The 27,524-nt window shown below is 36.7% G+C and overlaps 1 protein-coding gene and 1 long non-coding RNA gene across 4 annotated transcripts in view; one reads left to right on the forward strand and one right to left on the reverse strand.

Moving 5' to 3' along the window:
* The window catches only part of LOC116552271, a 67,896-nt gene that overhangs the window by 16,737 nt on the left and 23,635 nt on the right, over positions 1 to 27,524 (reverse strand). The gene's annotated exons all lie outside the window — the stretch shown is intronic.
* The window catches only part of RANBP3L (RAN binding protein 3 like), a 56,056-nt gene that overhangs the window by 9,787 nt on the left and 18,745 nt on the right, over positions 1 to 27,524 (forward strand). For 2 of the 3 annotated variants that reach the window (XM_032278949.1, XM_032278948.1), the window contains exons 2-8: positions 15,891 to 15,949; positions 18,112 to 18,151; positions 18,668 to 18,745; positions 21,588 to 21,659; positions 22,009 to 22,148; positions 25,979 to 26,082; positions 27,166 to 27,250. In XM_032278949.1, coding sequence (XP_032134840.1) covers positions 15,891 to 15,949; positions 18,112 to 18,151; positions 18,668 to 18,745; positions 21,588 to 21,659; positions 22,009 to 22,148; positions 25,979 to 26,082; positions 27,166 to 27,250 — 578 coding nt within the window. Of the gene's footprint in view, positions 1 to 15,890; positions 15,950 to 18,111; positions 18,152 to 18,667; positions 18,746 to 19,559; positions 19,635 to 21,587; positions 21,660 to 22,008; positions 22,149 to 25,978; positions 26,083 to 27,165; positions 27,251 to 27,524 lie in introns of all 3 variants that reach the window. The other variant, XM_032278950.1, reaches the window with a different exon arrangement.

A 27,524-nucleotide genomic window follows, 5' to 3' on the forward strand; every position in this document is an offset into this window, starting at 1 on the left:
GAGGCCGAGGCAGGAGAATCACTTGAACCAGGGTGTTGGAGGCTGCAGAGAGCCAAGATTGTGCCACCACACTCCAGCCTGGCAACACACTGAGACTCCATCTCAAAGAAACAAACAAAAAAAGGACAAATGATGTGGCAAACACTTAAAAAGAAAGTATATAAATGGCCAAAAGCACATCGAAAGATGCTTAACATTATCAGTCAACAGGGAAATGCAAAATAAAACCACCATGAAATATCACTTCACATCCACTAGAATACCTAAAATATTAAATGCTGATAACACAATGCTTGGAGAGGATGTGAGACAACCAGAACTCACTCATTGCTGGGAAGTGGTAAAAACCACTTTGGAAAATGCAGTTTCTTATATAGCTAGACCCACAAGTATCCTGTGATCCAACAGTTCCATATTTAGGTATTTTTCCAAGAGAAATAAAAATATATCCACGAAAAACTTGCACAAGAATGTTCATAGCAGATTTTATTCATATGAGCCCCAACATGTGAATAACACAAAACTGTTCATAAGCAAGTAAATGGGTCAGCAAATTGTGGTATATTCACACACTGGAATACTGCTCAGTAGTAAAAAGAAATGAATTGCTGATACATGTAGCCATGTAGATGAATCTCAGAAATGTTATATTGAGTGAAAATAAGCCAGACACTAAAGAGTACATATTTCTGCAGGCAAAACTAGGCCATGTTGATAGACAACAGAACAGTTGTTGCCCCGGGAGGAGAACTGGAATAGGACACAAGGAACTCACTGCGGCAATAAAAATGTTTTCTATCTTGATAGGGGTTTGGTTACCTGAGCACACACATTTGTCAAAAATTTATCTGTGCATTTTATTCTACATAATCTAACCCTCATTTTCTAAAATGTGAGATGGCCTAGGAAGCCTCAGACTCCAAATTTTCCTCTAGGCCTCTACTACTGATTCCGCAAAATAGTGAAGAGACTGAAATATCTCAATGAATTTGAATAACTTACCCAAGAGCATTACTGTGTCCTACTGGCAGAGTACCCACAGCTCAGGAAATATCACACCCTCAAGATAGAATGTTAGTATAGCCTTAGCCAAGTTTCATAATAGTGGTGTTTTATTGTTGCTTTTATTCCTAAAGCTTAGGACTTCTCTATTAATAACATGGACACCAAAAATTAGCTAATCAATAAGATTAGCACAGGATAAATTGAGGTATAATAAAAAGAACTACCTAATAGCTAGGATGAGACAGTATCTCTTTTTGTCAATCATCTGTCTTTTCATTATAGAACATCCCTTAGAATCAATGATTTCTTGTACTTTTCTTTAGAATTCAGTGTTGTTACTGTTTTAAAACCATGACTGACTCATGAGTTATCCTTTAATAAACAGCTGAAATTGACTACTTCATGAATTTTTTTTACCCCATCTCTACTTCATCTTGTTTGAATTTATATAGCTCTTCGTTTATTTTATTTAATAAATACTTAGTGGCTGCCACTTATCAGGCACTGTTCTCAACTCTAGTGAACAAAGCAAACTAAAAATGCTACCCACAAAAAGCTTATTTTCTCAGAGGCAGAAAGACAAACAATAAAGAAGATAAATGAGCAAAATATATAGTACAAATCAGGGGTCCATGGCTTGTTTGAAACTGGGTAGCACAGCAGGAGGTGAGCAGGGCATGAGCGAGCATTACCACCTGAGCTCTGCCTCCTGTCAGGTCAATGCACATTAGAGTCTCACAGGAGCACAAACCCTATTGTGAACTGAGCATGTGAGGGATCTAGGCTGCATGCTTCTTATGATAATCTAATGTCTGATGATATGAGGCGGGGCAGTTTCATTTCAAAAACATCCCCACCCACCTTCCCACCATCTGTGGAAAAATTGTCTTCCAGTCCCTCATGCCAAAAAGGTTAGGGACCAATGGTGTAAATGAGAATAATGAAGATAGAGATTATGGAAAAAAATAAAGCAGGCAAAATGGAGTGTCATAATGGAGGTCTGATTTAAGCAGGGTGCTCAGGGAAGACCTCATTAAGAAGGTGAATTTGAGTCAAGACCTGAAAGAGGTGAGGGAGTGGATTGTGCAACATCTGGGGGAAGAGCAATCCAGGTAGAATAAAGAGTTAAGTACAAAGACTGAGTTTTAGAAATTACACTTCACCTATGTTTGTTCTGATGTGGCTATTGATTCATTTCAGTTAGAGCAATATTTCTATCACAGTTATCTAGGTCTGTGATTCTCAAACTTTAGCATCACCTGCAGAATCACCTGGAGAGCTAATTAAAACACAATTGCTGGGTCCCACTCTGACTTTCTGATTCAGAAGTTCTGAGGGGAGTGGAAGGAAGGAGTCAAGAATTTTCATTTCTAACAAGTTCTCAGAGAAATGCCATTGCGGCAGTTGCAGAGATCACACTTTAAGAATGACTGTGTTAGAGGGTCAAAAGGAGGCCAGTATAATTGAGTTAGCTTAAGTGAGTGTAAGGAAATGATTGAGAGATAGGGAGAGGGGAGAGGAGCAGTTAGATAGTCATGTCTGCCCTGGTAAGCCCTTTGGCTTTGGCTGTGAGAGAGGTGGGAAGTATTACATGCCAACTTGAGTTAATTTGATCATTTATATCTTTTAGGTTCTCTTGGGGAGCTAGTAATAACCAGTAAAAAGTTAGGGATGCAGTAAAAGTAAGCTACTCCTCCACAACCTCAATACCATATTAAAATAAAGCAAACCTTATGCTAAATTCTTTTCACATAGACGGCTGTTTACTAAACAAACATTAATTAGCAAACAAGCATAAAACACTGCATATGATGTCCCAAATTCTCTGTTCCTTAGGTAATCTGCTTATATCTTGCCCAAAAGATTTGCTCAGACAAAATGACATTCTCCAGGCAGTATTCTGTGCAGTCAGCCAGTAACCAAGAATTATCCTGCTCATTAATGGACACTGGGACCTTTCAGTATAAAGCTTTGGGCACTGTACCTAAGAGTACAGGCTATAAGCCTTGCCAGATTCTTCTGTCCAGGTTGTGTAAGACTAGCAAGTGTGATCTGGCAAGAGCAAACATTTGAACCTTTATTGATATTGTTATGGAAGGCCATCTACTAAGCATGCTCTAGACACCTTAGATGATAAGTTCCACAAGGGGACCTACAAAATCACTTTCAAAACTAAGATTCTGAGCTTTGCCAAGAATTATTCTTTTGTGTTAATGCTGACTCGATTGTGCTGTTTTTGAGAGCAGAAAAAATGGATTCATACCCTAGACCATATCACAGTGCTAACATGTCACTTACAAACAAATCACATTTATGAAGTGTTTGTTATAGACCAGACACTGTTTTTCAGCACTTTTGATGTATTAGCTCATTTCTTTGTGAAAGTCCCAGGAGGTCTCACAGCTGGGGTCTTCAGCCAAGCTCCTGACCCAAGATCTGGACTCCAGAGACTGGGCTTTCTCACTCATGCTCACTCCCTCTTAAGCTGGTACAAAATAGATGTTCGGCTAAGTACCTGCAAAGGGCTTGGATGATGGCTGGCCCTTGAACTCAATTTGTGTTTCCGTTGTTTAGAATAGGTTGCTATTAAATCACCAGTTAATTTCTATATGAATTACCAACTACATCCAACTGTCTCCCAAAAGGGTACATTTGACTGGAAAAGAAACACTTGCAAAAATGCAGATGTATCAATGCACATCTAGCAGCTCAGAGCAAGTGGCTTGCTGATTAGGCTAGCAGTTTTTGCTTAACTTTAAATAACTGCATAGTCCTATGTCCCGCACTGCATGAAATGCAAAAGATAGCAATGTACCATTTTTGGAACTGGGCTGTTACAGTCTTGGAGAGCAGTTTGGGTTTCTGACAAAATAAAGAGGCAGTATGCCAAACCTCAAATTAAAAAGGGAATAAATAGTAGTCATTATTATAATTCACTTTTATTTAAACTGCGTCTTTATTTCAAGTGTTCGCTCAACTATTACATTAAATCATTAACTTGACTTAAAATTTTAATCAACTCTTAGGCAAGGTAAGTTTCACACCTGAGTTGCTTTTTAATGAAGTCTGTTGGCAAATCTAGCAAAATATTCAAAAGTCAGGATTTAAAATGCAGTAAATACCTGTATTCATTAAAAAGCTGCATTCCTTCTACCCAATGATCACATACCTCACACCCTGTGGATCGCAAAAGGTCAAAGGAATAAGATCTAGACTTTTAACAAGGCATGCTGGTGTGAAGGTATCTTTTCATACTAACTAAAACAACATCAAAAGAACATAAAATATACGCCTGTGAGTTGATTCAGAAGGAGGACAGGGTTTAAAATGAAAGTGAGGAGAGGGAACCCAACCTACTACTCAAACAGGAGAGATAAGGAAGAGATTTTTAAGTATGACTTGTATAATGGCAGGATGGGCTTCAGGTCGTGAAAGAACTCAGTGCTAATGAGACTCAAATTCCTTTCCCTCATCAGATTCAGAGAAACTGTTAGACTTGCAGCAACTATAGCTCAATAACATGGTCATCTCTCTGGAGTGGGACTCCATCTAGATGAAAAAACCATATTTCAGACCTTTATAATGACCTGTTTAAGCAATTCTAATAAAAGGAAGGATATTGCTATTGAAAGAGTAAGAGTAAGCCTGTGAATGCTGAAAATTGATTATTTTGGTCTATGATTGGTTGTGTTAAACTTTACTTGTCTGCAGAGACATGAAGTGGCTGATAAAGATGTGTGTGTGCGTGTGTATTTTTATATATATAGCATAGGCAAGACATATACCAGTACCACAGATTATGAGGTTCTGTTTATTAGACAAGACAAATTTTTGTTATAAGAAGCTTCATTCTCAAATATGGATTAAAGTTTTGGTGTTTTTAAAACATTTTTCATTTTGAAAACTAAGCTAAAATTAATTACTGTGCTGGGCATAGTGACTCATACTTGTAATCCCAGCACTTTGGGAGGCCAAGGCTGGTGGATCACCTGAGGTCAGGAGTTCGAGACCAGCCTGGACAACATGGTGAAACCCCATTGCTACTATAAATACAAAAGTTAGCCTGGCATGGTGGTGGGTGCCTGTAACCCCAGACACTCAGGAGGCTAAGGCACAAGAATTGCTTGAACTCAGGAGGCAGAGGTTGCAGTGAGCCAACTGAGCTGGCCAGACATCCTCAGGAATAAATTTAAAGGATTGTTTTCAGTGTTCCTGGGAATATTTCAAGTCATATAAATTTTCAAAGTAAAAACTTTTCTCTGCCAATTTTCATTAGCTTGGTGAACAAAACATTTCTGGTAATGGTACAGATTGGTACCTGGCCTTTACTTCTCCCAAACAAGTTCTAATACAGTGCGGTAAGATACATCCCTGCAGAACCATCTACCACAGGCGTCATGTTATTCCTGCTACATTTCTATGCCTCAGGGCCAGGAGAGCAGTTCAGCCCTCAAACACAAGGAGAAGAGGAACCTCGGCCTCTTGGGAGTTCACTAGAGGGGAATGGGGTCCAGGCCCCTCTTGGGCTGGTCAGGCTTTGGATGGCAACTCAGCTCCTTCTTCCTGACTAGGCTGCCAAAGACTTGTTCTCAGTGGAATAACATCCACTTATTCCTGTGGAAATGGAAAAACAAGGAGCTTTTTATTCTATGTGCTCAAAGGCTCAAGACAAAGAGGAGTAAGTTTAAAGAAAAGAGTTTTGGAATTGGAAGAAGTTGCAATCAAGCTTCTCCATCCAGCCTGTGTCCTTGGAATCCATGAAGAAATTTTAAAATAGTATGTTTCTTCACCAAGGGGGAAGAGTTTAAATTTATCTGGACTCAATCTATGAAGCTATATTTCAGCTGTATTAACTTATTAGTAATATTGTTGAAGAGTGATTTAGTTCTTACTGACACGATATTTTGTGTCGAAAGTATCTCTTTAATGTTAGCAGTAATTAAAAATCTACTAATTATTATTTAAAATTTACTTTAAGAAGATACCATTCTAGACTTGCATATGTGCCTGCTCAATGTATATTTTCAACATCCCATATAACCTAGACTTTGTTCCCCACTCCCTCAGCAAAGCAGAGAGACCCATTTTTAACATATGGAAGCATTTTCACACTGCGAGTTATTTTGAGTGAAAAATATGTGATTTACAAATGCTTTCAAATTAAATATGTATTTCCAAATGGTATCAGGTTGACCAGGCACATCCTAGGACACATTCTGCAACTTTCTGAGCCCTTGGGTCTAAATAAGGGAGCAGTGTAGAGAAAGAACAAACCATTCTTTCTGGCATTATCAATCCAGAAGTCCCACATTTGCTGCTAAAAAACTTATTCAAATAAAGATTGCAAGTAACTTTGTCACAAAAGCACACAATAGTCTTATTTACAGACAAAGTAACACCTTCAAATTAGGCAGAAATGGGTATGCCCTGTCGAAAGGAACACATTGTTCTGAGTTATTGTTGCCAGTGGCTGAAAAGAAATATATACATGGTGATTTTATATTGCTAGGATCACTATGCCATTTGCCTACAGACATTCTTGAACAAACCTCTTTAGAGTCAGAATATGCACAAATAATGACAAGAATAACAAAACCATCATGCAGTGTCTTCTATACAGCAAAACTGAAGTGCAGGTAGACTCACACAATATAGGATCATGTCCCAATCAGGTTTGTACAGAACCATGGAAGGCAGGAGAGAGCCATCATAGCCCAGACATGTCACGTTTCAGAAAAGAAGAAGCTGTAAAATAGTCCTTTGACTCACAATGGAAGCCAGGAAGGAAGTTGACTTAGAGAAAAAAGGTTTGGAGTCAGCTCTCATGTCTTAATAGTCTCAGATCTCTAAGAATTATCTGTGTGACCTGAGACAGGTCCTGTAATTTTAGAGCCTTAGTTCTCTCATGAGCAAAGGGTTTAATAACTAACTTCTTGAGGATCATATAATGTAATAAGAGCTGCAGCTTACTGAGCATCTTTTGCGAGGCAGGCACTGTGTAGAGTGTTTTATATACATGACCTTGCTGAATCGTTACAACTCTATAAGGTAGATCTAATGATCCCCATTTCATAGGTGAGAAGACCTGGACTACAGGAGTCCAATGACCTGCCCCAGTCTACACAGTAACTTGAGGGGATGGAATTTGAATCCAGGTCTTTTTTTCTACAAAGCTCAGATTTTTAAAACCATACCTCTAGTTCCTAGTAGTCATTCTTTTATTTACCAAATATTAACATATTTAAATATGTCCTATAATAGGTAAAGTATGGCACAAATGTAAATTTTTATATTATGCTAGTACATAAAAGAAGCATCCCTGGTGGTCAGCCAGATCTAAATTTTCATACTACTTCTTAAAGTCATATTAAGTTAAACATTTCAAAAGGCAAAAGAGTAAAGACTAGTCATGATACACATATGCATTTCATATGTTAGCTATTATCTTTAAAAAGAAAGAAAAAATAATATTTCAAAGAATAATGTCCTGACACTAAAACAATAGTAAAATATAATGAAGCATGCTGTGATAGCCATTGAAAAAGATCTATTAAAAAACAAACAAAGTCCTTATAAAAGCATTCTAGTCCCTGATCATCCCCAAATTAGAAGCTCACTGCACGTGATGATCACATCTTTGGGGATCAATTACGAAACATTTTTAAAAATATATATATATATATAAAGGGAGAAAAAAATGCAGGGAACTGCCAGAGCTACAGTTCAAGTGGATAATTCCAATCCTGGTAGCAATTAGAGTTGACCCATTTGGCAGTGCCTTCCCCTCTGCAGGCGGTTTGTTGCCACCCTATTTCCTGCCAAGGCTGTTTACACAACCCTTTTAGCCCTGGCTAGAGTAGCCTAGTTCTATCCAGCGTGGAGAACTGGGTTTCCACCTTTCCTACACTACCAAGTGGAAAGAAGTGTGCTAAAATCTAGGTGGGAGAAGCTGTGTAGCAGAAACTTGGGGACCTCTAGGAGCTGCCTATCCCCCATGCCCACTGAAGTACAATGAAGTCAAAGGTACTCCATTCTCAGTGTCTATCTTTGACATCTTCTTTTGACTCAGTAGATCCTTTCAAATCCCCACCTCTGAGAGGACCCAGCAACAAAATCCTCCAGTTACTTTCCCAGTTGAAATAGGTTTGTCAGAGATCAGGTATCAGTTAAACATATGGAAAGAAAAGGTAGGGACGCCTTATAAGCCACCCAAAATTTGGGGTAGGGGGAAATATAGTACATATTAAAATAGAAAAAAAAGTTTATTATAAACACTGACTGTGATAGTATAATACTTTGGAATCCTGGAGGACAAAGCTATTAAATATATGCATAATATCCAGCTGAATTCTTTTTTCCTCTATGCATACCTATGATAAAATTTAATATTCAAATTAAGCACAACAAAAGATTAAGAATGATAATCTAGGACAATTTTAACAATATATTGTAATGTTACATGAATGTTGTCTCTCAAAGTATCTGAACTGCAGCTGACCATTTGTTGCTGAAGCCACAGATAACAGGGCCCACTGTACTGGATTTTCTCTCTGGTGAGTTCCAGTCTACAGACTCAGATGAGTGTTTTGAATAAAGGAGAAGGCCAAGAACAAAAGCAAATGTCTTTCAAAGCTTTAGATGGCATCACAAAAAGATCTGTTATTCTGGGGAAGTTCTGATTGCTTTTTGGACTCAGTAACTATATATTGCTCACACTTTATTTCCACATATTTTAAATTTCCACATATTTTAAGGTGAAGAACGATTAAGATCAAGAAGCAAGGTACTGTATGCTTGCTGGGCAGTATAACTCAGTAAGCTAAGTCAATTTTTGGCAAGCATCATAGGGTTTGTCCTCTAATTCTGGGAGTCTGACACTATGGTAGAAAAAGGATTATTTTTTAATTTTTATATTTTCAAAGTTATACATATTCATGTGATTTAAGGAACCAATTAGTTTTGTGAGGCTTTTCCGGAAAAACAGGAAATGCTCATCCTTGTCCCCTCCTTTGCTCTCCCTTTTCTTGATCCCCAGAGACAACCATATCTAACTGTCACCACGGTTTCTTTTGGCATTAACCTCCATATCTCCACATATCACGCTGTTTCTTTTTTTTATATTTAGGCACTATTGGCTTGTCACTATGGAAGAATTAGCTCCCTTTCACAGATTTCCCTGAGCACTGCAACCACCACCACCACACACATGCGTATTCCTCTGTCTTCCACAGATCGTAGAATCCTAAATTTGATTAGATCAGTATTTCATATTGATTTTAAATGCTATTGCAACTGAGCCATGTAATATATTATGGTTACTCTTTCTTTTTTCCCTATTTATTGTTTCTCTGGAATTAATAACTGTCATTGTTTTTGTTGTTGTTTTCTTAGTTCTCTATATACTTATCACCAGTTGAGCCCCTAAATTTCCTACAATCTTCTAAATACCCTTTTGAAATATTCGACCACTTGAGATTTCCAATTAGTTTTAGTCCCACCTCCTTGGAGATGTCATTCCTGGAGTCTCCTCAGGGACCACCCCTATTCTGGATTAGGTGCTCTCTGTGCTTGGTGTGCACTGACATTCTCAGACATCCCTTCACCAGCATCCCTTTTGTCTCTTGAGTCAGTTCTGCTGGTCCTGGATCCTTAGCTTACTAGTTCTTTTGGTAGAGCACAACTCCAGAAGCATCCTGAGAATGGGTGGGTGTGGGATACCCATTCTGAGACCTGGCAATCTAGAAATGTTTTTATCATATTGTCACACTTAATCAATGGTTTCTGTTTGTATACAATTCCAGGCTTGAAATAATTGCCCCTCAAGGTATTGAAAGTATTGCTCTTTTGCTTTCTGATTTCCAGTGTTACTCTTGGGAAACCTAAAGCTGTTCTGATTCCTGACCCTTTGTATGTGACTTTTTTATTCCCTCTGGATACCATTAGGACATTTTCTTTGTCCACAGGATTCTACCGTTTTCATGATATGCATTGGATTGGGTTAATTTTCATGTTGTCCTGAGCATTGGATGGGATCTTGCAATCTGGAGATTATGTTCTTCAATTTGGGCAAATATTTATGATCCATTTGTTGATAATTTCATCTTTTTTTTGTATTCTATATTCTTTTTTCCTAGAGTTTCTATTAGTCAAGTGTTGAAATGGATTTTTGGGCTAGACACCTGTGTTTTCTTACATTTTTATTCTATTTTCCATTTCTGTTCTTACGTTCTGCTTTTTGGTTGATTTACTCAAATTAATTTTCCAAATATTTTATTTTTTTAAATCAAGATTATTTTGTTGATTCTACTATCATATTTTAAAGTTTAACTTTTAAAAGCATATTCTTGTTCTATGTTCTTTTTCAAAAATATAATATTCTGCTTCTATGTCATGGATGTTTATTATTTGTGAGTACATGAATGACATATGCATATATTTTAATCACTCTTTATCCAATTTACTTTTCTCCTGTTTACTTGTTTAATCACTGTGTTTTATGTCTGATGATACATTGACTGCCTGCTTGTTTTTAAGAGAGGGACACAAAAAGCTGCCTGGTAGCTTCGTAGCTGGTAAAATGGGAGCTCATCATCTGGCTTGACCAGCCACTGGGGAAACTTTTTGTCAATATCTTTAGGTCTCTTCTTTAGGGTTAGTCAGGTTTTCCAGAGAAAAATCTTCTGATTTTCCCCCTAGAGGAAATAACCTGGCTGCCAGCATTCTGTGAATTGAGTAGAACAAGAGCTTAACATTTTGTATACATGGTAGACAAAATAATGTCTTCCTAAAGCTGTCCACATTCTAATGCCCCAAACCTGTAAGTATATACACTTAGATGGCAAAATAAAACTTGCAGATGTGATTAAGTTAAGGATCTTGATATGGGGAGATTATCCTAGATTATTTGGGTGGGTCCAATGTAATTATAAGGATTATCATAAAACAAAGAGGGAAGCAGGAGAGTCAGAGTCAAAGAAGGCAATGTAATAGCAGAAGCAGAGGTTGGAGTAATGACAGGGCCATAAGCTAAGGAATGCAGGCACCCTCTAAAACCTGAAAAAGTCAAGGGAATGTATTCTACCCCAGAGTCTTTAGAAGGAATACAGCCTTACTGATCCATTTCAGACTTCTGACTTCCAGAAATGTAACATAATAAATTTGTATTATTTTAAGCCACTGAAGTTGTGATAATTTGTTAAAGCAAATTATAAGGAGAACTAATATAGTATGCAACCTTTCACCTAGTCCTTTCATTATTGATCCTCCACTTTAAACTGTGCCTGATGTTTTATCTTTTCAGGGAATAACCCCCCAGTCTTCTGCTAGGTTAGGAGAGGGACAGTTGCTTTGCTGCTGAATAGACAAAATATCTTCCTTATTTTCAGCCAAATATCGTTTCTGCTTCCAGAGGTACTTAGTGCTACCAATTCCTGGACTTCTAGTGTTTCTGTAGCTGGGGAGTGGTCAGCCAGCTTGCTTTCTAGCATCTCCGCTGCTGACTTAAGCTTGCAGTTCAGCTTTCCTGGGCTGTAAAGTCCGTTACCACTTACCCTTCCACCTCCAGCTTCCAACATTTTGTTGCTATTATTTCTCTTCATTTTTCCTTGTATTTGTGGTGGCTTCCTCTTCCTCCCCTGCACACACACACACAAAATCCTATTATTTTGTGATTTCTGATTTAAGGAGAAAGTCGAAGTTCACATGTATGGTCAATCAACTTTGACAAAGTTGAAAGTCCTGTTATTTTATACTGATTTTTCATTGACATAGTGCTATGTTATGCCACATATCATACATATGGGACTAATTTGTGCCAGTAGAGCCATGTAGGACAATATGTTAGTGTGACATATTGAAGTTAAATAAATGGTTTTGGTAGCAGGAGGCCTAGATTTAATTAAAGGTGTTGCCACTTACTAATGATATGCATTTGAGTGATGCACTAAACCAAGCCTTAGATTCCTCATCTGTAAGTGGCAGAAAGCATATTTAATCCACAGATTATTAAAATAATTAATGTACACCAGATGATGGATAAAAGCACTTGACCAACAATGTACCTCCCTTACAGAAAATTACAAGTGAACTTAGATTGAATTAAATAGATAGTACTTTGGGTTCTTTCTTGTAACAGAATTGAAGATAGTACTTTGAGTTCTTTCTTGTACTCAATGCAATATTTGTAAGGTGAATAAATGTCTTCTGTTAATGAAGTATTTTGGAAAAAACCAATAATGAATATTGAGATTCATTAAATGCTACATGAATCTTAAAACAAGCAAAATATCAAAATTAATTTTTAAGTTTTAAAGTATTTCTTATCCCCTCATTTTCTTTCTTTTTTGCAGAAGACTTTATTTTAAACTTTTAATTATTCAATTTCTCTTAAAAAAAAGTCATGGATGCATTTTTTTTTGAGACGGAGTCACATTCTATAGCCAGGTTTGAGTGCAGTGGTGCAATCTTGGCTCACTGCAACTTCTGAGATTCTCCTGTCTCAGCCTTCCGAGTAGCTGGGATTACAGGCATGAGCCAACATGCCCAGCTAATTTTTGTATTTTTAGCAGAGATGGGGTTTCACCATATTGGCCAGGATGGTCTTGATCTCCTGACCTCATGATCCTGCCGCCTCGGCCTCTCAAAGTGCTAGGATTACAGGCATGAGCCACTGCACCCTGTCAGATGGTTGGTTTTAAACAAAGAAAGAAAGAGCAGCCTCATCAGCCCTTTTCTAAAACTTAGACTAGTCTCTTAATTAGATTCCTTATTTCCCCTTTTCCCCTCCCTTCTCCCCTTTCCCTTAATACCCTTTCATCACCACAGGAGGGGTAATCTTTAAAAGAAAAAATTCATATCAGAGCAAAGCACTTCCCTGCTTAAAATCCCTCTTCAACATTCCATTTTTCTTGAAATAAAAACAGAACTCCCTGGCAGAACCTACCCAGCCTTGCAAAGCTCCAGCCTCATCTCCAGCCCAGTTTTGTATCCCTTGTCCACTTTTCTCTTAGGATATCAGTTACACTGGTTCCTTTCATTATTGAAATTTGCCAAGCTCCACCCTTTCTCAGAGACTTTCCTCTTGCTTTTCCCTCTGCTTGAAATGCCCTTCCTCCACGTTTGCCTGGCTAACTTCTACTCATCCTACAAGTCTGCCTAAATATCATCTCTCCTGGAAACCTTACCCTGACCCCCTAAAACTAAGATTCTCCTGTTGGTTACTTGCCGAGAGCCTGGTACTTCCTTTTTATAATGCTTACCCCAGTTGAACTTCAATATTGTGTAATTAATTACTTAGTTCTTTTTCTCTTCCTTTACCTCTATAAAAGACAGGGACTACATCTGTTTTCTTTACTGTTTTATACACGTTAAAGGAAAAAATTTAGACAAATTAAATTTATTAGAATTTAATTGAGCAAAGCACAATTTGCGAATTGGGCAGCCCCAAACCATAATAGGTTGAGAGAGACTTCGATGCTACCATGTGGTCAGAGGTTTTAGGGACAGAAAAAGGAAAGTGACCTGCAGAAAATGGAAGGGAGGTAAAAAAACAGCTGGATTGGTTACAGCTGGTTTTGCTTTATTTGAAGAGTTGGCTTCCTGTGATTGGCTGAAACTCGGAGAATGGTAGAGGAGTAAGTTACAGTCTGTTTCAACACCCAGTTCACTATGAACAGAGAAACATTTAGGCAAATTTATAAGGAGGTAGCTTTAGACTAAATTTAACATCCACAGTACCATGCAAAATGTCTTATACATAGTAATTTCTCCATACAAATTCATTGAATAAATGGATTAATTAATGATTAGCAGAAAGCAAAAAAGGCTACATTTTAACAATATAATTTTAAGGACCCCGTTTTTATTTTCAGATTTCCTATTGGGTGAGGTAAAAAAATCTGCTATAGACCCAATGGCTTGATAAATGCTTACTTTTGACTCAATATTTGGAGCTAAGAGAATTGCTTGAGAGAACCTAGGTAGAAGAAGTATGAAGGTTATCTCTTTGCTAACCAAGTTCTGGGCAGTGTCAAGGAGAGAAGGTGGCTGCTCTGCCACTAATGCACCTTCAGTTAGACCATGTGTTCCAAGCTCCCAGCACAGTGCTTGCATTAAAAAGATGCTCAATAAATATGTGTTGAATTAACAGATAAAGGTGTCCTTTTTACTTTGCCATATGCCTTCCAAGCTGCAAGTACCCTTTGTGACTTCCTCTTTAATGCTGACATTAATGATCACTTTTGCATATTTTCAGCTGTATGTTTTGATAGAGGGAAAGTCCACATATTATTTGTGAAGGCTTAGGTCAAGCCACGCTATTTAAGGATAGCTGTCCTAAGCCCAGTTTACAAGAGCCCCATTTATTATTCTAATTCATAAATATTCCAGTGCACATTCACAAAAACCATTTCTTTCAAAGTCTCTGAAAATGTCACTGCTTACATCTAATGTAATTTTTCGAAAAGGAGCTTGTTCTAAGAAACAATAAAGAATTGAACTATAGTTTCATATGAATGGTAATGCCAATGTACTAATGAGGATTTTCTGCTGGGGATCACTTAGCTCCAAGGGAAGACAGCATGGTAAGTGTTTGCATAAAAAAACTAAACAGTTTATTTCACTGGACTGGAAGGAGGTACCCAAGTTCACATGGCTCTAGGAGATTCACAAAGGCTGTCTGCAGACTTTATGACACTCTCTTATGCGATAAGATTGTGGGGAAATGGGGAATCCTTTTCTGGCATTTAAAAGATGTTATCTGGTAGTTTCTTGAAATTTGTCAGCTAGAGCTTTATTTATTCCGCTCAGGGATGGCAAATTACCTCAGTGCATGCCAAGACAATATATTGATAATGGCTGCTATAATGAGAAAGGTTCTGAGGTCTTACTTAGTCTCCTCAAGAATGTGTTGTCACCACTTAGCAATGATAGTTATGAGTTTTAGAATGGGGATTGGTGGAGTGCCAGATATTTAATATCCTTAAGACTTTTTTGTTTGGTTTTGTTAAAATTTAAGTAATTATATCTAAAAGTCTCATTTAGTCTTCACATAAACTCTATGAGGCAAGTACTGCTATAATTTTGATTTTTTTTTCAGATGAGGAAACTAAAGATACATTGTTCCCGAAAAGTATTTAGTCAATTAGTGGTGGACTTATATTTGAATACATGCTTATCTAAACTAACTCTAGAGCCCAAGCTCTCAACTGCCATATAACATTTCTTAAGAATTCTGGAGCTTTGACATTTAAAGCTGTTATCACTTATGCATACCCTAGAATGAATGAGTTTCTTTCTACTGCCTTATCTAAGATAAGAAAAAACAAAATATTAATAAGGCTGGCAAAGTTGAAGACAAACTTTACTTTATAACACTGTGTAAGACTAATTTTTTATCTAAATATTAAAAATGAAATTTGGTGTATGACTACTCTAGTGAAGGAAATACAAATTATTTCTGGATATTTTAAGGTTATAATGCAGTGGATACCTATCACTTATACCTCCACATCTAATTTAAGTGCAAGTATTACTCCCAGATTAGGTTTTTCACTCACTGAAACTTTTTATTCTTAAAGTAATGGTGTTAATCACTATGTCCTGATGAGATTCTAAAGGTTCTTATATTGTTTTCCTTAAACACTTAAAGCATGTTCATTTAATGAGACTATTTATGGAAACATACTGCTATCATTTCCCCCAAGTATTTATTTCTGTAATTAACAGTTAAATTATATATAAATGTCCAATTTATAGTATCCATGTAAAATAGCTTGACTTTTACCCAAATGCAGAGAAAACAAACAAAAAGTCTTCAAATATTTTTAGGTGGTATAAGAAATGTCAGAGTATCCTTTGATTTCTTGCCTGTTTTCTTTTTTTCACAGAAAAATCTGTCATTGCTCAACCAATATTTGTTTTTAAAAAGAGAGAACATACTTTTAAGGTGAGATTGACTACTTCTTTGTTTAATGTTACTTTGACCAAGATAATTACATTTCAGGAAGCTAGTTATCCTGAAAGTTTATCCTGTTCTTAACTAGCACAGTAGTGCCTCCAGATTATTTATATAGTCAGGATTTACAAACATCAGTCTGGCTGGAATGGGAAGCCAGAGGACTTGACTTGCAGCTATGGATAACATACTGTTTTACTATAGTAATATCTTTATTTGGAGTAATTTGAAAAGGGGAGGAGCTGAAAGATATTAGGAGGGCTATAGCTATTCATGAGTCCTCGCCACTGACCTAGTCTAAAATTGAGTAAAAAATAAATTCTAAATTATGATATCTGATTTAAAAGGGGTCTTTTGAACTCTGTCTGCTTTTTTGGCATCATACGAAAATTATCCATTTTGAAAGACCAACAATAAGATTAGTTGCTGGGCGTGATGGCTTGTGCCTGTAATCCCGCACTTTTCAAGGTCAAGGTGGGAGGATTATTTGAAGCCTGGAGTTCGAGGCTAGCCTGATCAATAAAGCAATACTCCATCTCTACAAAAAAAAAAATGAAATTAGTCAGGCATGGTGGCACATGCTTGTAGTCAGTCCCAGCTACAGGAGCCTGAGACAAGAGGATTGCTCGAGTCCGGGAGTTAGAAGTTGCAGTGAGCTATGATTGCACTGCTGCACTGCAGGCTAGGTGACAGAACAAGACCTCAACTGTAAACAAATGAATAGAAACAAACAAAAAACCCCACTAGATTCTCAGTTTAGCTTATTTATTGGTATTCATTCTGACTCATGAAGGTAATTTAACCTCTACCCACAAAAACACTAAACAAAAAACCCACAAATTTACAAGAAAAAAACAACTCCATCAAAAGTGGGCAAAGAATATGAACAGACACTTCTTAAAAGAAGATATTTATGCAGCCAGCAAATATATGAAAAAAAGCTCATCATCACTGGTTATTAGAGAAATGCAAATCAAATCCACATTGAGATACCATCTCATGCCAGTTAGAATGGTGATCATTAAAAAATCAGGAGACAACCGATGCTGGAGAGGATGTGAAGAATAGGAACGCTTTTACACTGTTGGTGGGAATGTAAATTAGTCAAAACATTGTAGAGGTCAGTTTGACAATTCCTTGAGGACCTAGAACTAGAAATACCATTTGACCCAGCAATTCCTTTACTGGGTATATACACAAAGGATTATAAATCATTCTATGATAAAGACACATGCACATGTATGTTCACTGTAACACTGTTCACAATAGCAAAGACTTGGAACCAACCCAAATGCCCATCAACGATAGACCGGATAAATAAAATGTGGCACATATATACTATGGAATACTATGCAGCCATAAAAAAGGATGAGTTCATGTCCTTTGCAGGGACATGGATGAAGCTGGAAACCATCATTTTCAGCAAACTGACACAAGAACAGAAGAAACAGAACACTGCATGTTCTCACTTTAAGTGGGTGTTGAACAATGAGAACACATGGACACAGGGAGGGGTATGTTACACACTGGGACCTGTCAGGGGGGTGGGGCGCTAGGGGAGCATTAGCAGGGTGTGGGAGGATTGGGGAGGGACAGCATTAAGAGAAATAACTAATGTAGATGATGGGGTGATGGATGCAGCAAACTACCATGGCACATGTATACCTATGTAACAAACCTGCATGTTCTGCACATGTACCCTAGAACTTATAGTATACTAATAATAATAACAATAATAAAACCTCCTAGTCTGCTGTTAAAAAAGCAGATTCCTGGGCCCCATCCTAGAACAACCATTTCAGAATTTGAGAATAGGTGCTTCAAAATCTACATTTTAAATAAACTTCCACAAGTGAGTCTGCAGTCATTGAACTATAAAACCACTGTACTAGACTTTTGGTTTTTCTTGACTATGTGCCTAACAAATGAAGGTGAACTTCTTTGTCCTGGCTGGGCCAATTAGCCCTGGTGTCTGAGAACTCTATATAAAGTGGCAGGGTGGAAATCTGATATACCAAGTTGACACAAAAGTAATTGTAATTTTTGCCATTACTTTTAATTGCCAAAACAATTGCCAAAACTGCAATTACTTTTGCAATAACATAATACAAAAGCATTACTCAGCTCTCCTCAGTAGTTTTGTTTCCTTTCAGAGACCTGCAGAAGACACCCGGTATGAAGCAACAGAACCAGGTAATGATTTTCATCCTGTATTCCAAAATCAATCTTTATACAAAGAAAATTAGCAGACACAAATATTTTGGCATGTGGTGCAGACTATGTGAAAGTTAATGTTTTTTCTTGTTTTTAAATATGCCGGTAGGTTCACTTTTGTTTGCAAAGATGATATATAGGTCTCTGAGAACACTGACGTTAGTTGCTAAAATTTATTGTGCTCCACTCCCTTAGCCTATCAGAAACATTCTCTGTAGACCTCAGAATGCATATACAGTTGTTTTTTTTTTTTTTTTTTTTTTTGCCAATGCCACTCATTTCTAATTGTTTCACACTAGGATGATATGCCTATAGGTTTATAATCAATCAGCAACCTATTAACACCAATATTTAAAATAGTGTTTTAAGAGTTAATGTGTTATCAAATGATGATCTGTGTAGACAAAAGAAAATTCTGTTTATCTTACCCTCTCATGAGTTGAGGATAATTTGTTACTGCAAGTTATTTTCGCCTTTCCATTGCTTTTCTTGCAGAATGTAATGGTTTTTCAAGAAAGCGTGTGCGGTCTTCATCTTTTACTTTTCATATTACAGATTCTCAGTCCCAGGGAGGTATGTATAGCCTTGGATGTTGACTATTCACTGTTATGTTTATTTTGAATGCAAAATTACTGAGAAACTTTTCAAAAAGGCAATGTCAAAATTCTATCAACTGAATAGTGTTTATAATATATTGGTATGTGAAAACAAGAAGCTATACAATGATACAGTGAGTCAGTATTTAAACGTTCCATTTATCAGCATTGGGAAAAATGCCAAAAGGACATAAGCCACGATGTTGGCAGTGGTTATCTTAAGTAGAGGAATTGCAAGTGATTTGGTCTCCCCACAACCATGCCTTTGTATTTTGCTGTGTTTCCAAAGTTTCTGCATTGACCATGTATTAGCTTTGTAACTAGGGGAAAGTGTCATTTTTAAGGTAACCACCTATTTAAATAAATGGATGTTTACCCTTTGAAAAGAATTTTATCATACACTGTATTCTGAGTAAATCAATAACTTAGTTTGCTTCTCTTCTATGCGGAAAGCAGTCCAGTGATTTCTTTTATAATGAGCTCTATGGCTTCTGCTTTGTAATACAGCATCTGTGTATATATTCCTCCTCCACTGTGAGTTCCTTAAGGTCATCTTCATGCCTGATAGTGTCTTACATATGGTGAGCACAAAATAAATATTTACTGTTGAATGGAATTGAATAGAAATTAATTTATCATCCTCATCAGATGTATTCCTTGTTTGTATCAATAAAAATAAAAAGATTTTTCTAAATTAGTTACAGAAATTTTCCCCAAACAGCAAAACTCCAAATCAAAACAAAACAAAAAACTCACTTTCTTATTGACTTTAGCTTGCAATCTGCTTTTAGTGTCAACCTTGTCTCAGAAGCAGGTGAGATCGTCATCCTTCATTGACCTCCCAACCTTCCCCAATTCTGGGCTAGGTAATAGATTCTAGAACCTCAAGCCTGACACTCTGACTTTTCAAAATCATTCTTATTAATGATAACTTTTCTTTCTTAGCTATCATAAAATGCTGACACTTTAGAAACAAATCAAATAGAGGCCTTAGCAAAGTATGCATGGAAGAATACCTTATGAATTCTAACTTCACAAATTCAGAGTACATGTTTTTACCTTTGATAGAAAGTTTGAACTTAATGTTTTTTAGGATTTTACATTTATAACAGCATTATTTTTTTTAAGGCAGACCTATAAAAGTAAAAACACTTTGCACTATTTTACTTATTATTGTCCGTCTATGTAGTTTATAATGTATAATATTTAAAACATGCAATTATGCATTAGATTCATATTTTAAGTTTAGCATATAAATCCATTAAAATTTCCACTAATTAAAACATTACTCCTCTTTACTTGAAATTTATGTTTTGCTAAGTAAAACTATTTTACCATAATAAAACATTTGAAATGTTTGGCATTTTCCCCACATTAAAATGATCTCTATTCTAGTGTTTTTATTTCTACTAAACAATCAACTGCCTTTTCCAAGTTAGGTTTGCCACTAAGAAAGAAAAAGAAAATACCACTTACTTCCTTTGAATTGATCCCCATCTACCCAGGAACTACAGAATTTTTCAACAAATAAATCTATATTTTTATTAAAAATTCTAGGCATGACTGACTAACAGTATATCCAGTACCTTTCAGATGCAGAAGAGACATTTTTTAGTGTCTCTAACCCTTCTAACCTGACTGACAAGTTCAGGCATTAAGAGAAATAGAGATCCTGGCCGGGTGTGGTGGCTCATGCCTGTAATAACAGCACTTTGAGAGGCCAAGACAGGCAGATCGCTGCAGGCTAGGTGATCCAAACCAGCCTGGACATCATGGCAAAACCCAGACTCCATTAAAAATACAAAAATTAGTTGGGCATGGTGTTGCACACCTGTAGTCCCAGCTACTCAGGAGACTGAGGCAAAAAAGAGAGAGTGAGAGAGAAAGAGAGATCCTAATCCCAGAGGCAAAGGTGTTCTGTTTTATTGTATTTGTACATAAAACAAAGGAATGGCTAAGATATCTACATACCTGCTTTAATTCATTTTTTACTGGACACTCACACAAAAAGAAAGAGCATCGTTGTCTTTTATGTTGTTCAGTAAGCACCATTCTGTTTTATGTTTTGCAGAATGTTACTGGTGTTTGGAAGTAGAAAAATGTGGCTCTTTTTTGTTGATGTTCAATAATAAAGATTCTTAAAAAACATTAAATTGAACTTTGAAGTAAGAAGGGATTCTACCCCAACATTTATGTTATGACACCTTAAATAATACTTAGAAGAAACAATTATTCTCTTCTCATTTTCATTAATTAAATGCTAAAGGTTGTGGTTTCTGCAATTTGCAGTCAACAGGAGATCCCTTTGAACTGTATAGAAATTCTACACTTGGAGCCACCACCACGGTCTTAACCCTACCAACACACTCATAGAAAAATAACCTATCAGATTGGTCATCTTTACTTTTTTCTTCAGGGATACTCATTAAAAAGTCAGGGAGCGTGGGCAGACTTTGCTAACAGTTTTATAATATTCAATAAGAGCTACATATTAATGCTGGAGGGTTCATTACCAAAGATTTTATAGTCTGCAGAATTTCTGAGAGTACACTATTTAATGATTCTCAAAAAGGCTGCCTTTTCCACTAGTTACCTAATTTTCATTTAGATTTCTGAAAGTAAACAGAACTATGTAGCAGAATGCATCTGGCAATCCCATTTTTAGCGGAGCTAGTGCTCCAGAGAGCCACTACCTATTCCTCCGTTAGTGCCAATTGCGACATCTACTGGTAAATTCAGAATGGGATGGTTAAGCCCCAAATAGTGTAGAATCTGACACTCTGCTGTGTTTAAAAATTTTTAAATATTTTTTCTTACAGTGAGGAAAAACAATGTTTTTATGACATCAACTCTTGTGCAAAGTAATGTTGATATAAAGAGTGCAGAAAAAGGTATGTAGCTTCTATTTCAAGAACCTCAGAAATTGTGTATTTTATCACCTATATTTTCATCTCCCTACATATATATGTGTGTTGGAGGCATGGAGGTAGGTCAGAGTGACAAAAAATGAAGAAATAATGTAGGTAAGCCCGGTTTCATGATCAAAATGAATAGTTATTGAGCAAAAGCTAGGCATGGTGTGAGTAGTAGGCAACTCGATGGTTATTTTGATTTTGATTAATCAACATTAGTCCCTCATTTAAACATGGCTTTAGAAAATAAGAATATATTAGTTAAAAATAGGGAGTAAAGAAATGTTTCACTAAAAATACACTTATCCTTTAATTCTATTCTTTTAAGGTCCTGTGAAACATTCTGAACGTGTTCTTAGACCTGCTATTTTGCAGCTACCTCAAGCTCGAAGTTGTGCAAAAGCAAGAAAAACATTTGGACACAAGGCATTGGAATCCTGCAAGACTAAAGAAAAAACAAAAAATAAGGTGAGAAAGCCCAGGATAACAGGACTGACCTCAATCCCACATCCTTCATTTTTATAGGTTGTTTCAGGCCCCCATATCCAGAAATAGGAGTTGCATGAGCTTTGTTTTGTTACTGGGCTAGATAGCAAAAAGTCCTTGGTAACCCTTTTTTTTTTTTTTGAGACAGAGTTTCACTCTTGTTGCCCAGGCTGGAGTGCAATGGCACCATCTCAGCTCACCACAACCTCCGCCTCCCCGGTTGTGTCCGCTACTAAGCCTGGCTACTTTTTGTATTTCTAGTAGAGATGGGGTTTCACCATGTTAGCCACGCTGCTCTCGAATGCCTGAACTCATGATCCGCCCGCCTCAGCCTCCTAAAGTACTGGGATTACAGGTGTGAGCCATCACTCCCGGCCCACATCACTTCTTAAATAAAAGTAAGGAATTATGTAACATGGTGATAATTATTACATTCTATTTAAATGAAAACAGTAATATCCTTATCTAAAATCGAAAACATGTTTTACTTAAAAATTACTTATTTAGCATTCATAAATGATGAAATGATTTTTAAAATTCATAATGGATCTCCCCAGATCATATCTTACAAAGTAAAGGGTTTAGAAATATAAAAATATTGGTAAGCGCTGATCAAGTCCCTTACTTTGCTGATAAAAAAGGATGTTGAGTGGGTGTTTTGTTTAGATAAACAAAGACAACGGCAGAGTCAAAATTAGTACCAATCTGGTATTTTTTTACACTTCCATGTTTCTGTCCTTATATTCACTAAGTGAAAACAAAACAAAGCAAAACTATGTGACCAAGTAGTTCAGCTAGAAACAAATGGCTAATATGGAATAACTCTCAAATTCCAATCTACCTATCTTGAGTCCTCTTTCTCCTGTGTCTGCTTCTGCTGGGAGACAGAGGTACACTACAGCAATTGAATATATCCCCAAACCAATATCTGCATGGCTTGAGTAAGTTACTATCTCTTTAGAAAGGCCTATGAAGAGTGTTTTGGACATTACGTAGTTGGAAGTTAGAATTCTTATCTGTCTCTGGAGGCTTTCCAAGCGCTCCCAATTACACTGTATAGGGAGTTCTCTGCTCCTGTTTTGCTGGAATATGGGTCTGGAGTGAACCCCTGGTATGACCTAAACTGGCAAAGATACACTGTGATGTTGACTAGTTGGCAATGTAGAAAATCCCTGCCCCTTTTTTGACTACTGATTCTGGCCCTTGGCTTTCTCATTGCTGTCCTCATACAAAACAGGGTAATTGCTCTGGGACAAGACCCCCAGGTTTCCACTGCCCAGTACTCAGCTTTACAACTTTAGAAACACCACAAGATTTGTGAGACTACAACTCTCCAATGTAAGAGTACAGCTTTAACAAGGTTACTAAGGGCTGGACAGGCACAGTGGCTCATGCCTATAATCTCAGCACTTTGGGAGGCCGAGGCGGGCAGATCATCTGAGGTCAGGAATTCGAGACCAGGCTGACCAACATGGAGAAATCCTGTCTCTACTAAAAATACAAAATAGCGGGCATGGTGGTGCCTGCCTGTAATCTCAGCTACTTGGGAGGCTGAGGCAAGAGAATCACTTGAACCTGGGAGGTGGAGGTTGCAGTGAGCCGAGATTGTGCCATTGCACTCCAGCCTGGGCAACAGAGTGAGACTCTGTCTCAAAAAAAAAAAAACAAAAAACCAAGAAAAAAAGAAAGAAGTGATGCAGGTGTGGTGGCTCGCGCTTGTATTTCTAGCACTTCGGGAGGGCAAGATGAGCAGATGTCTTGAGCTAAGGAGTTCCAGACAAGCCTGAGCAACATAGTAAAACACTGTCTTTAAAAAAATACAAAAATCAGCTGGGCAGGGTGGGATGCACCTGTAGTCCTAGCTTGAGCCTGGGAGGAGGAGGTTGCAGTGAGCCAAGATGGTGCCAGATTGGGTGACAGAGTCAGACTGTCTCAAAGAAAAAAAAAAAAAAAGAAAAAGGAAAAAAAGAAATGTGCATGGTGTTTAATTTGTTTTAAATTATGTAATAGAAAGTATAATATGTTGACTAATTTCTAAAAAGTTATATTGCATTTGATTTTAAAATGGCATGTACTAAAAATATAGAGCAAAATTTATTTACATATTATGACATCAAAAGTACATCAATACTTCTTTTTTGGGAGAATTTTTGTAAATCTTGCATTGCATATTTTTAAAATAAAATTTATTAATATATTTCTTGTGTTTTCTTCCTAAATGATCAAAGCATAAGAGAACATTTTAAGCTATTGTTTGTATGCATTTTTGAATAAATTATAAGGTCTAGTGAATAAACCTTATTTTCAGTTATTGAAAAGCCCTATTGTATATGCCCATCATTAAATTTTCTATTTAATGATCTTTAAAGATCCAGAGACATATTGTATATAAGAGGTTATGTAAGAATTTTGGCCAAATGAATGTAATTGAAAGATTTGGTGAAAACTATCTCTAGGTGGATTTCATAGAACCATTATCCTTATAGTTCTTATTAACTTGTATATCAAAATCAGAGAAATTATTTTTCATCCTATCATTTATCAGTGGTTACTTAAAATGTATATATTAAACAATATATGCCTAAATAACTATTTTAACCAACATAGGAGTAAAAACTACCATTTTGTCTGAGAGGTACATCATCTGAATGACTAGGTCACGAGCAGGTACTTTGATCTTTGCTAACCATCGCACATACTCTCTTGATACACGTTTGTCAGTTCTCAAACTCCTGTTAAAAAGGAAAAAATACTCGAAATTATTTTTATTGATTGATATAAAAATGTAAGTGGAAACATACCCCATCTGACTTTAAAAGACATGAATGCCCTGGAACATCTTTGTGAATCCCTGGTCAAGGAAGGAAGGTGTCCACAATATACTGTAAATACTAGACCAGACAATTTATAGGGCTTCTTCCAATTCTAAAATTCCTCACTCTTACATTTATATGTTAATTCAGGTATTGTGCATACACATATGTACATAAGGCAAAGTAACTGGTTAAGTTGCCAGTTGAAAATTTCAAAATAAAGAGATGAGTGGAGTTTTCTCTCACATTGGGTGACTATGATGGTGACATTCTTAGGGTGTTTCCAAGGATTAAACAGTCCTGAAAGAAAGCTTTACTAATCCAGAAATGAGAATTAACACAATTTTACTAAAATGGCAAAATTGACAAAACGTAGTGAGATTTCTGAATATTATAATATTCTGATATTAGACATATCTCCATTGTATGCGACCTGGGCAAGTTATTTATGTTCTTTGTGTCAGTTTACTCAACTGTAAAATGTGGATAATAGAAGTACAAAGTGTATAGATAGAATTGTGAGGAGTGAATGAGATAGTACTTAGAATGTTTAGGGCAGTACTTGAACATAGTAAGCTTTCTCTCTCTCTATCTATATATATATACACACATATTTTTTTTTTTTGAGACGGAGTTTCACTCTTGTTACCCAGGCTGGAGTGAAGTGGCGCGATCTCTGCTCACCGCAACCTCCAGCTCCTGGGTTCAAGCAATTCTCCTGCCTCAGCCTCCTGAGTAGCTGGGACTACAGGCGCACGCCACCATGCCCATCTAATTTTTGTATTTTTAGTAGAGACGGGGTTTCACCATGTTGACCAGGATGGTCTCGATCTCTTGACCTCGTGATCCACCCGTCTCGGCCTCCCAAAGTACTGGGATTACAAGCGTGAGCCACCGTGCCTGGCCTCAATATATTTAATTACAACTATTGTTTCCTTGTCTGATGGTTCTATAGCAAAGTAGTCTTTATAAATTTCTGATGGATTTCTTTACTTTCAGATTTCTGAGGGAAATTCTTATTTGTTAAGTGAAAATGTATCAAGTGCCAGAATTTCAGTCCAGCTGTCTACTAACCAGCACTTTTTAAGTGCAACATCAGTAGGGTAAGTTAATAATCAGAAAACAGAAGGGGTGCCCTTTCATTCTTGCATTCTTTCATTATTAGAACCATTCATGGAAAATCATTTTCTGATCTTGTATGGATAAATTGCCAAGATTCTGATTTGAAAGGAGACTTTATAGGAACACAAGTTTAAAATATTTTTTAAAATATTAGATACTTAAATATTATCATATAAATACTGAATTATCCTCATTGTCTCATTGACTTGGGTGAGAACTTTTTGAAAAGGTGTGGCTAAACTTTTATTTAGTTGGGCATAAATTATCTGGTTAGTAGATTAGCCTTTCTTCCTCTCTCTCTGGCATTTTTTTTTCTCTTTTAAATTATTTTGGCATTATTCATTATTTACTGGTATAAGATAGACAACAAAGAAAGAAGTACAAATCTACAATATTTATTAATATTTATTAGTGTTACTAGTGAAAAGAAATGTTTTATCTGAGAGAAAACTAGCTGTGGATATAAATTGGCTCACATGATTGGGCTCTGTCCAGGTGCGTTAGCAGGTGCCTTCCATGCACATCGGGGATGCAGTGCAGAACCCTGAGCACATCTGTCTACAAAGAGAGGGTTTCCTGCCTTTGAGTTTCTCATCATAAAAAAATACTTTTAACATTAAAACAAGTTTCTGGGAAGCAAAAAAATTTAAACCAATGCACACTCAACTATTAACAGGTTTCACTTTTGCCCTGGAGGTCTCTGGCTGTTAAAAGAATCAGGCACTTGGGGAAGAGAAGAGTGGAAATTAGATATTAGACAGGCTGTGTTGGAAAAGCAAAAAGGGTTGGGCAGCCCTCCTGGCTGACCACACAGCCAGTGTAGTGATGACCATGAGGAAGCCAGGACTGGTCTCTGCCATTGCTGTAATAGCTGGAATCTATTTTGTTTATCACCTCTTGATGCTCCTATCTGAATTTTTCTATCATTTCTCATAACTTCAAACAAACAAAAGTGAGCAGTAAATTTGCTTTACACAAATCTATTAAATTATCTAATTATTTCAAGGTTTAAAATGGCTTTATTCATGTATTCAAAATAGTAAATGCTTTTTTTTTTTTCTTAGATGTCAACCAAACGAAGATAAATGTTTTTTAAAAAGCTGCAGTTCCAATTTTGTTTTTGGAGAAAATATGGTAGAAAGAGTTTTGGTAAGATTTTGATATATGTTTTTATTACTATATACAGAGCTGTCACTTTAAATTTCTAAAGGCAAATTAATGAAAAATAATATTAAATTGGATTATTCTTTTTAACTCCTGAGTTTAAAGGGACATTTTCTTTCTTTAACTGGAAAGATTCTCCTGAGAAGCATGTCCTAGTTGCTAAAGCAATAGAAACCCACAGAGGAAGGGAAGTGTATAATTATAACATTATTACTGATGTGAAATATTAAATAGTTCTTTGACTTGTGTTGGGCCAAGG

The sequence above is a fragment of the Sapajus apella genome, unplaced genomic scaffold, assembly GCF_009761245.1.
Source record: "Sapajus apella isolate SASKATOON/1434 unplaced genomic scaffold, GSC_monkey_1.0 scaffold11, whole genome shotgun sequence".
Taxonomy (NCBI): Eukaryota; Metazoa; Chordata; class Mammalia; order Primates; family Cebidae; genus Sapajus; species Sapajus apella.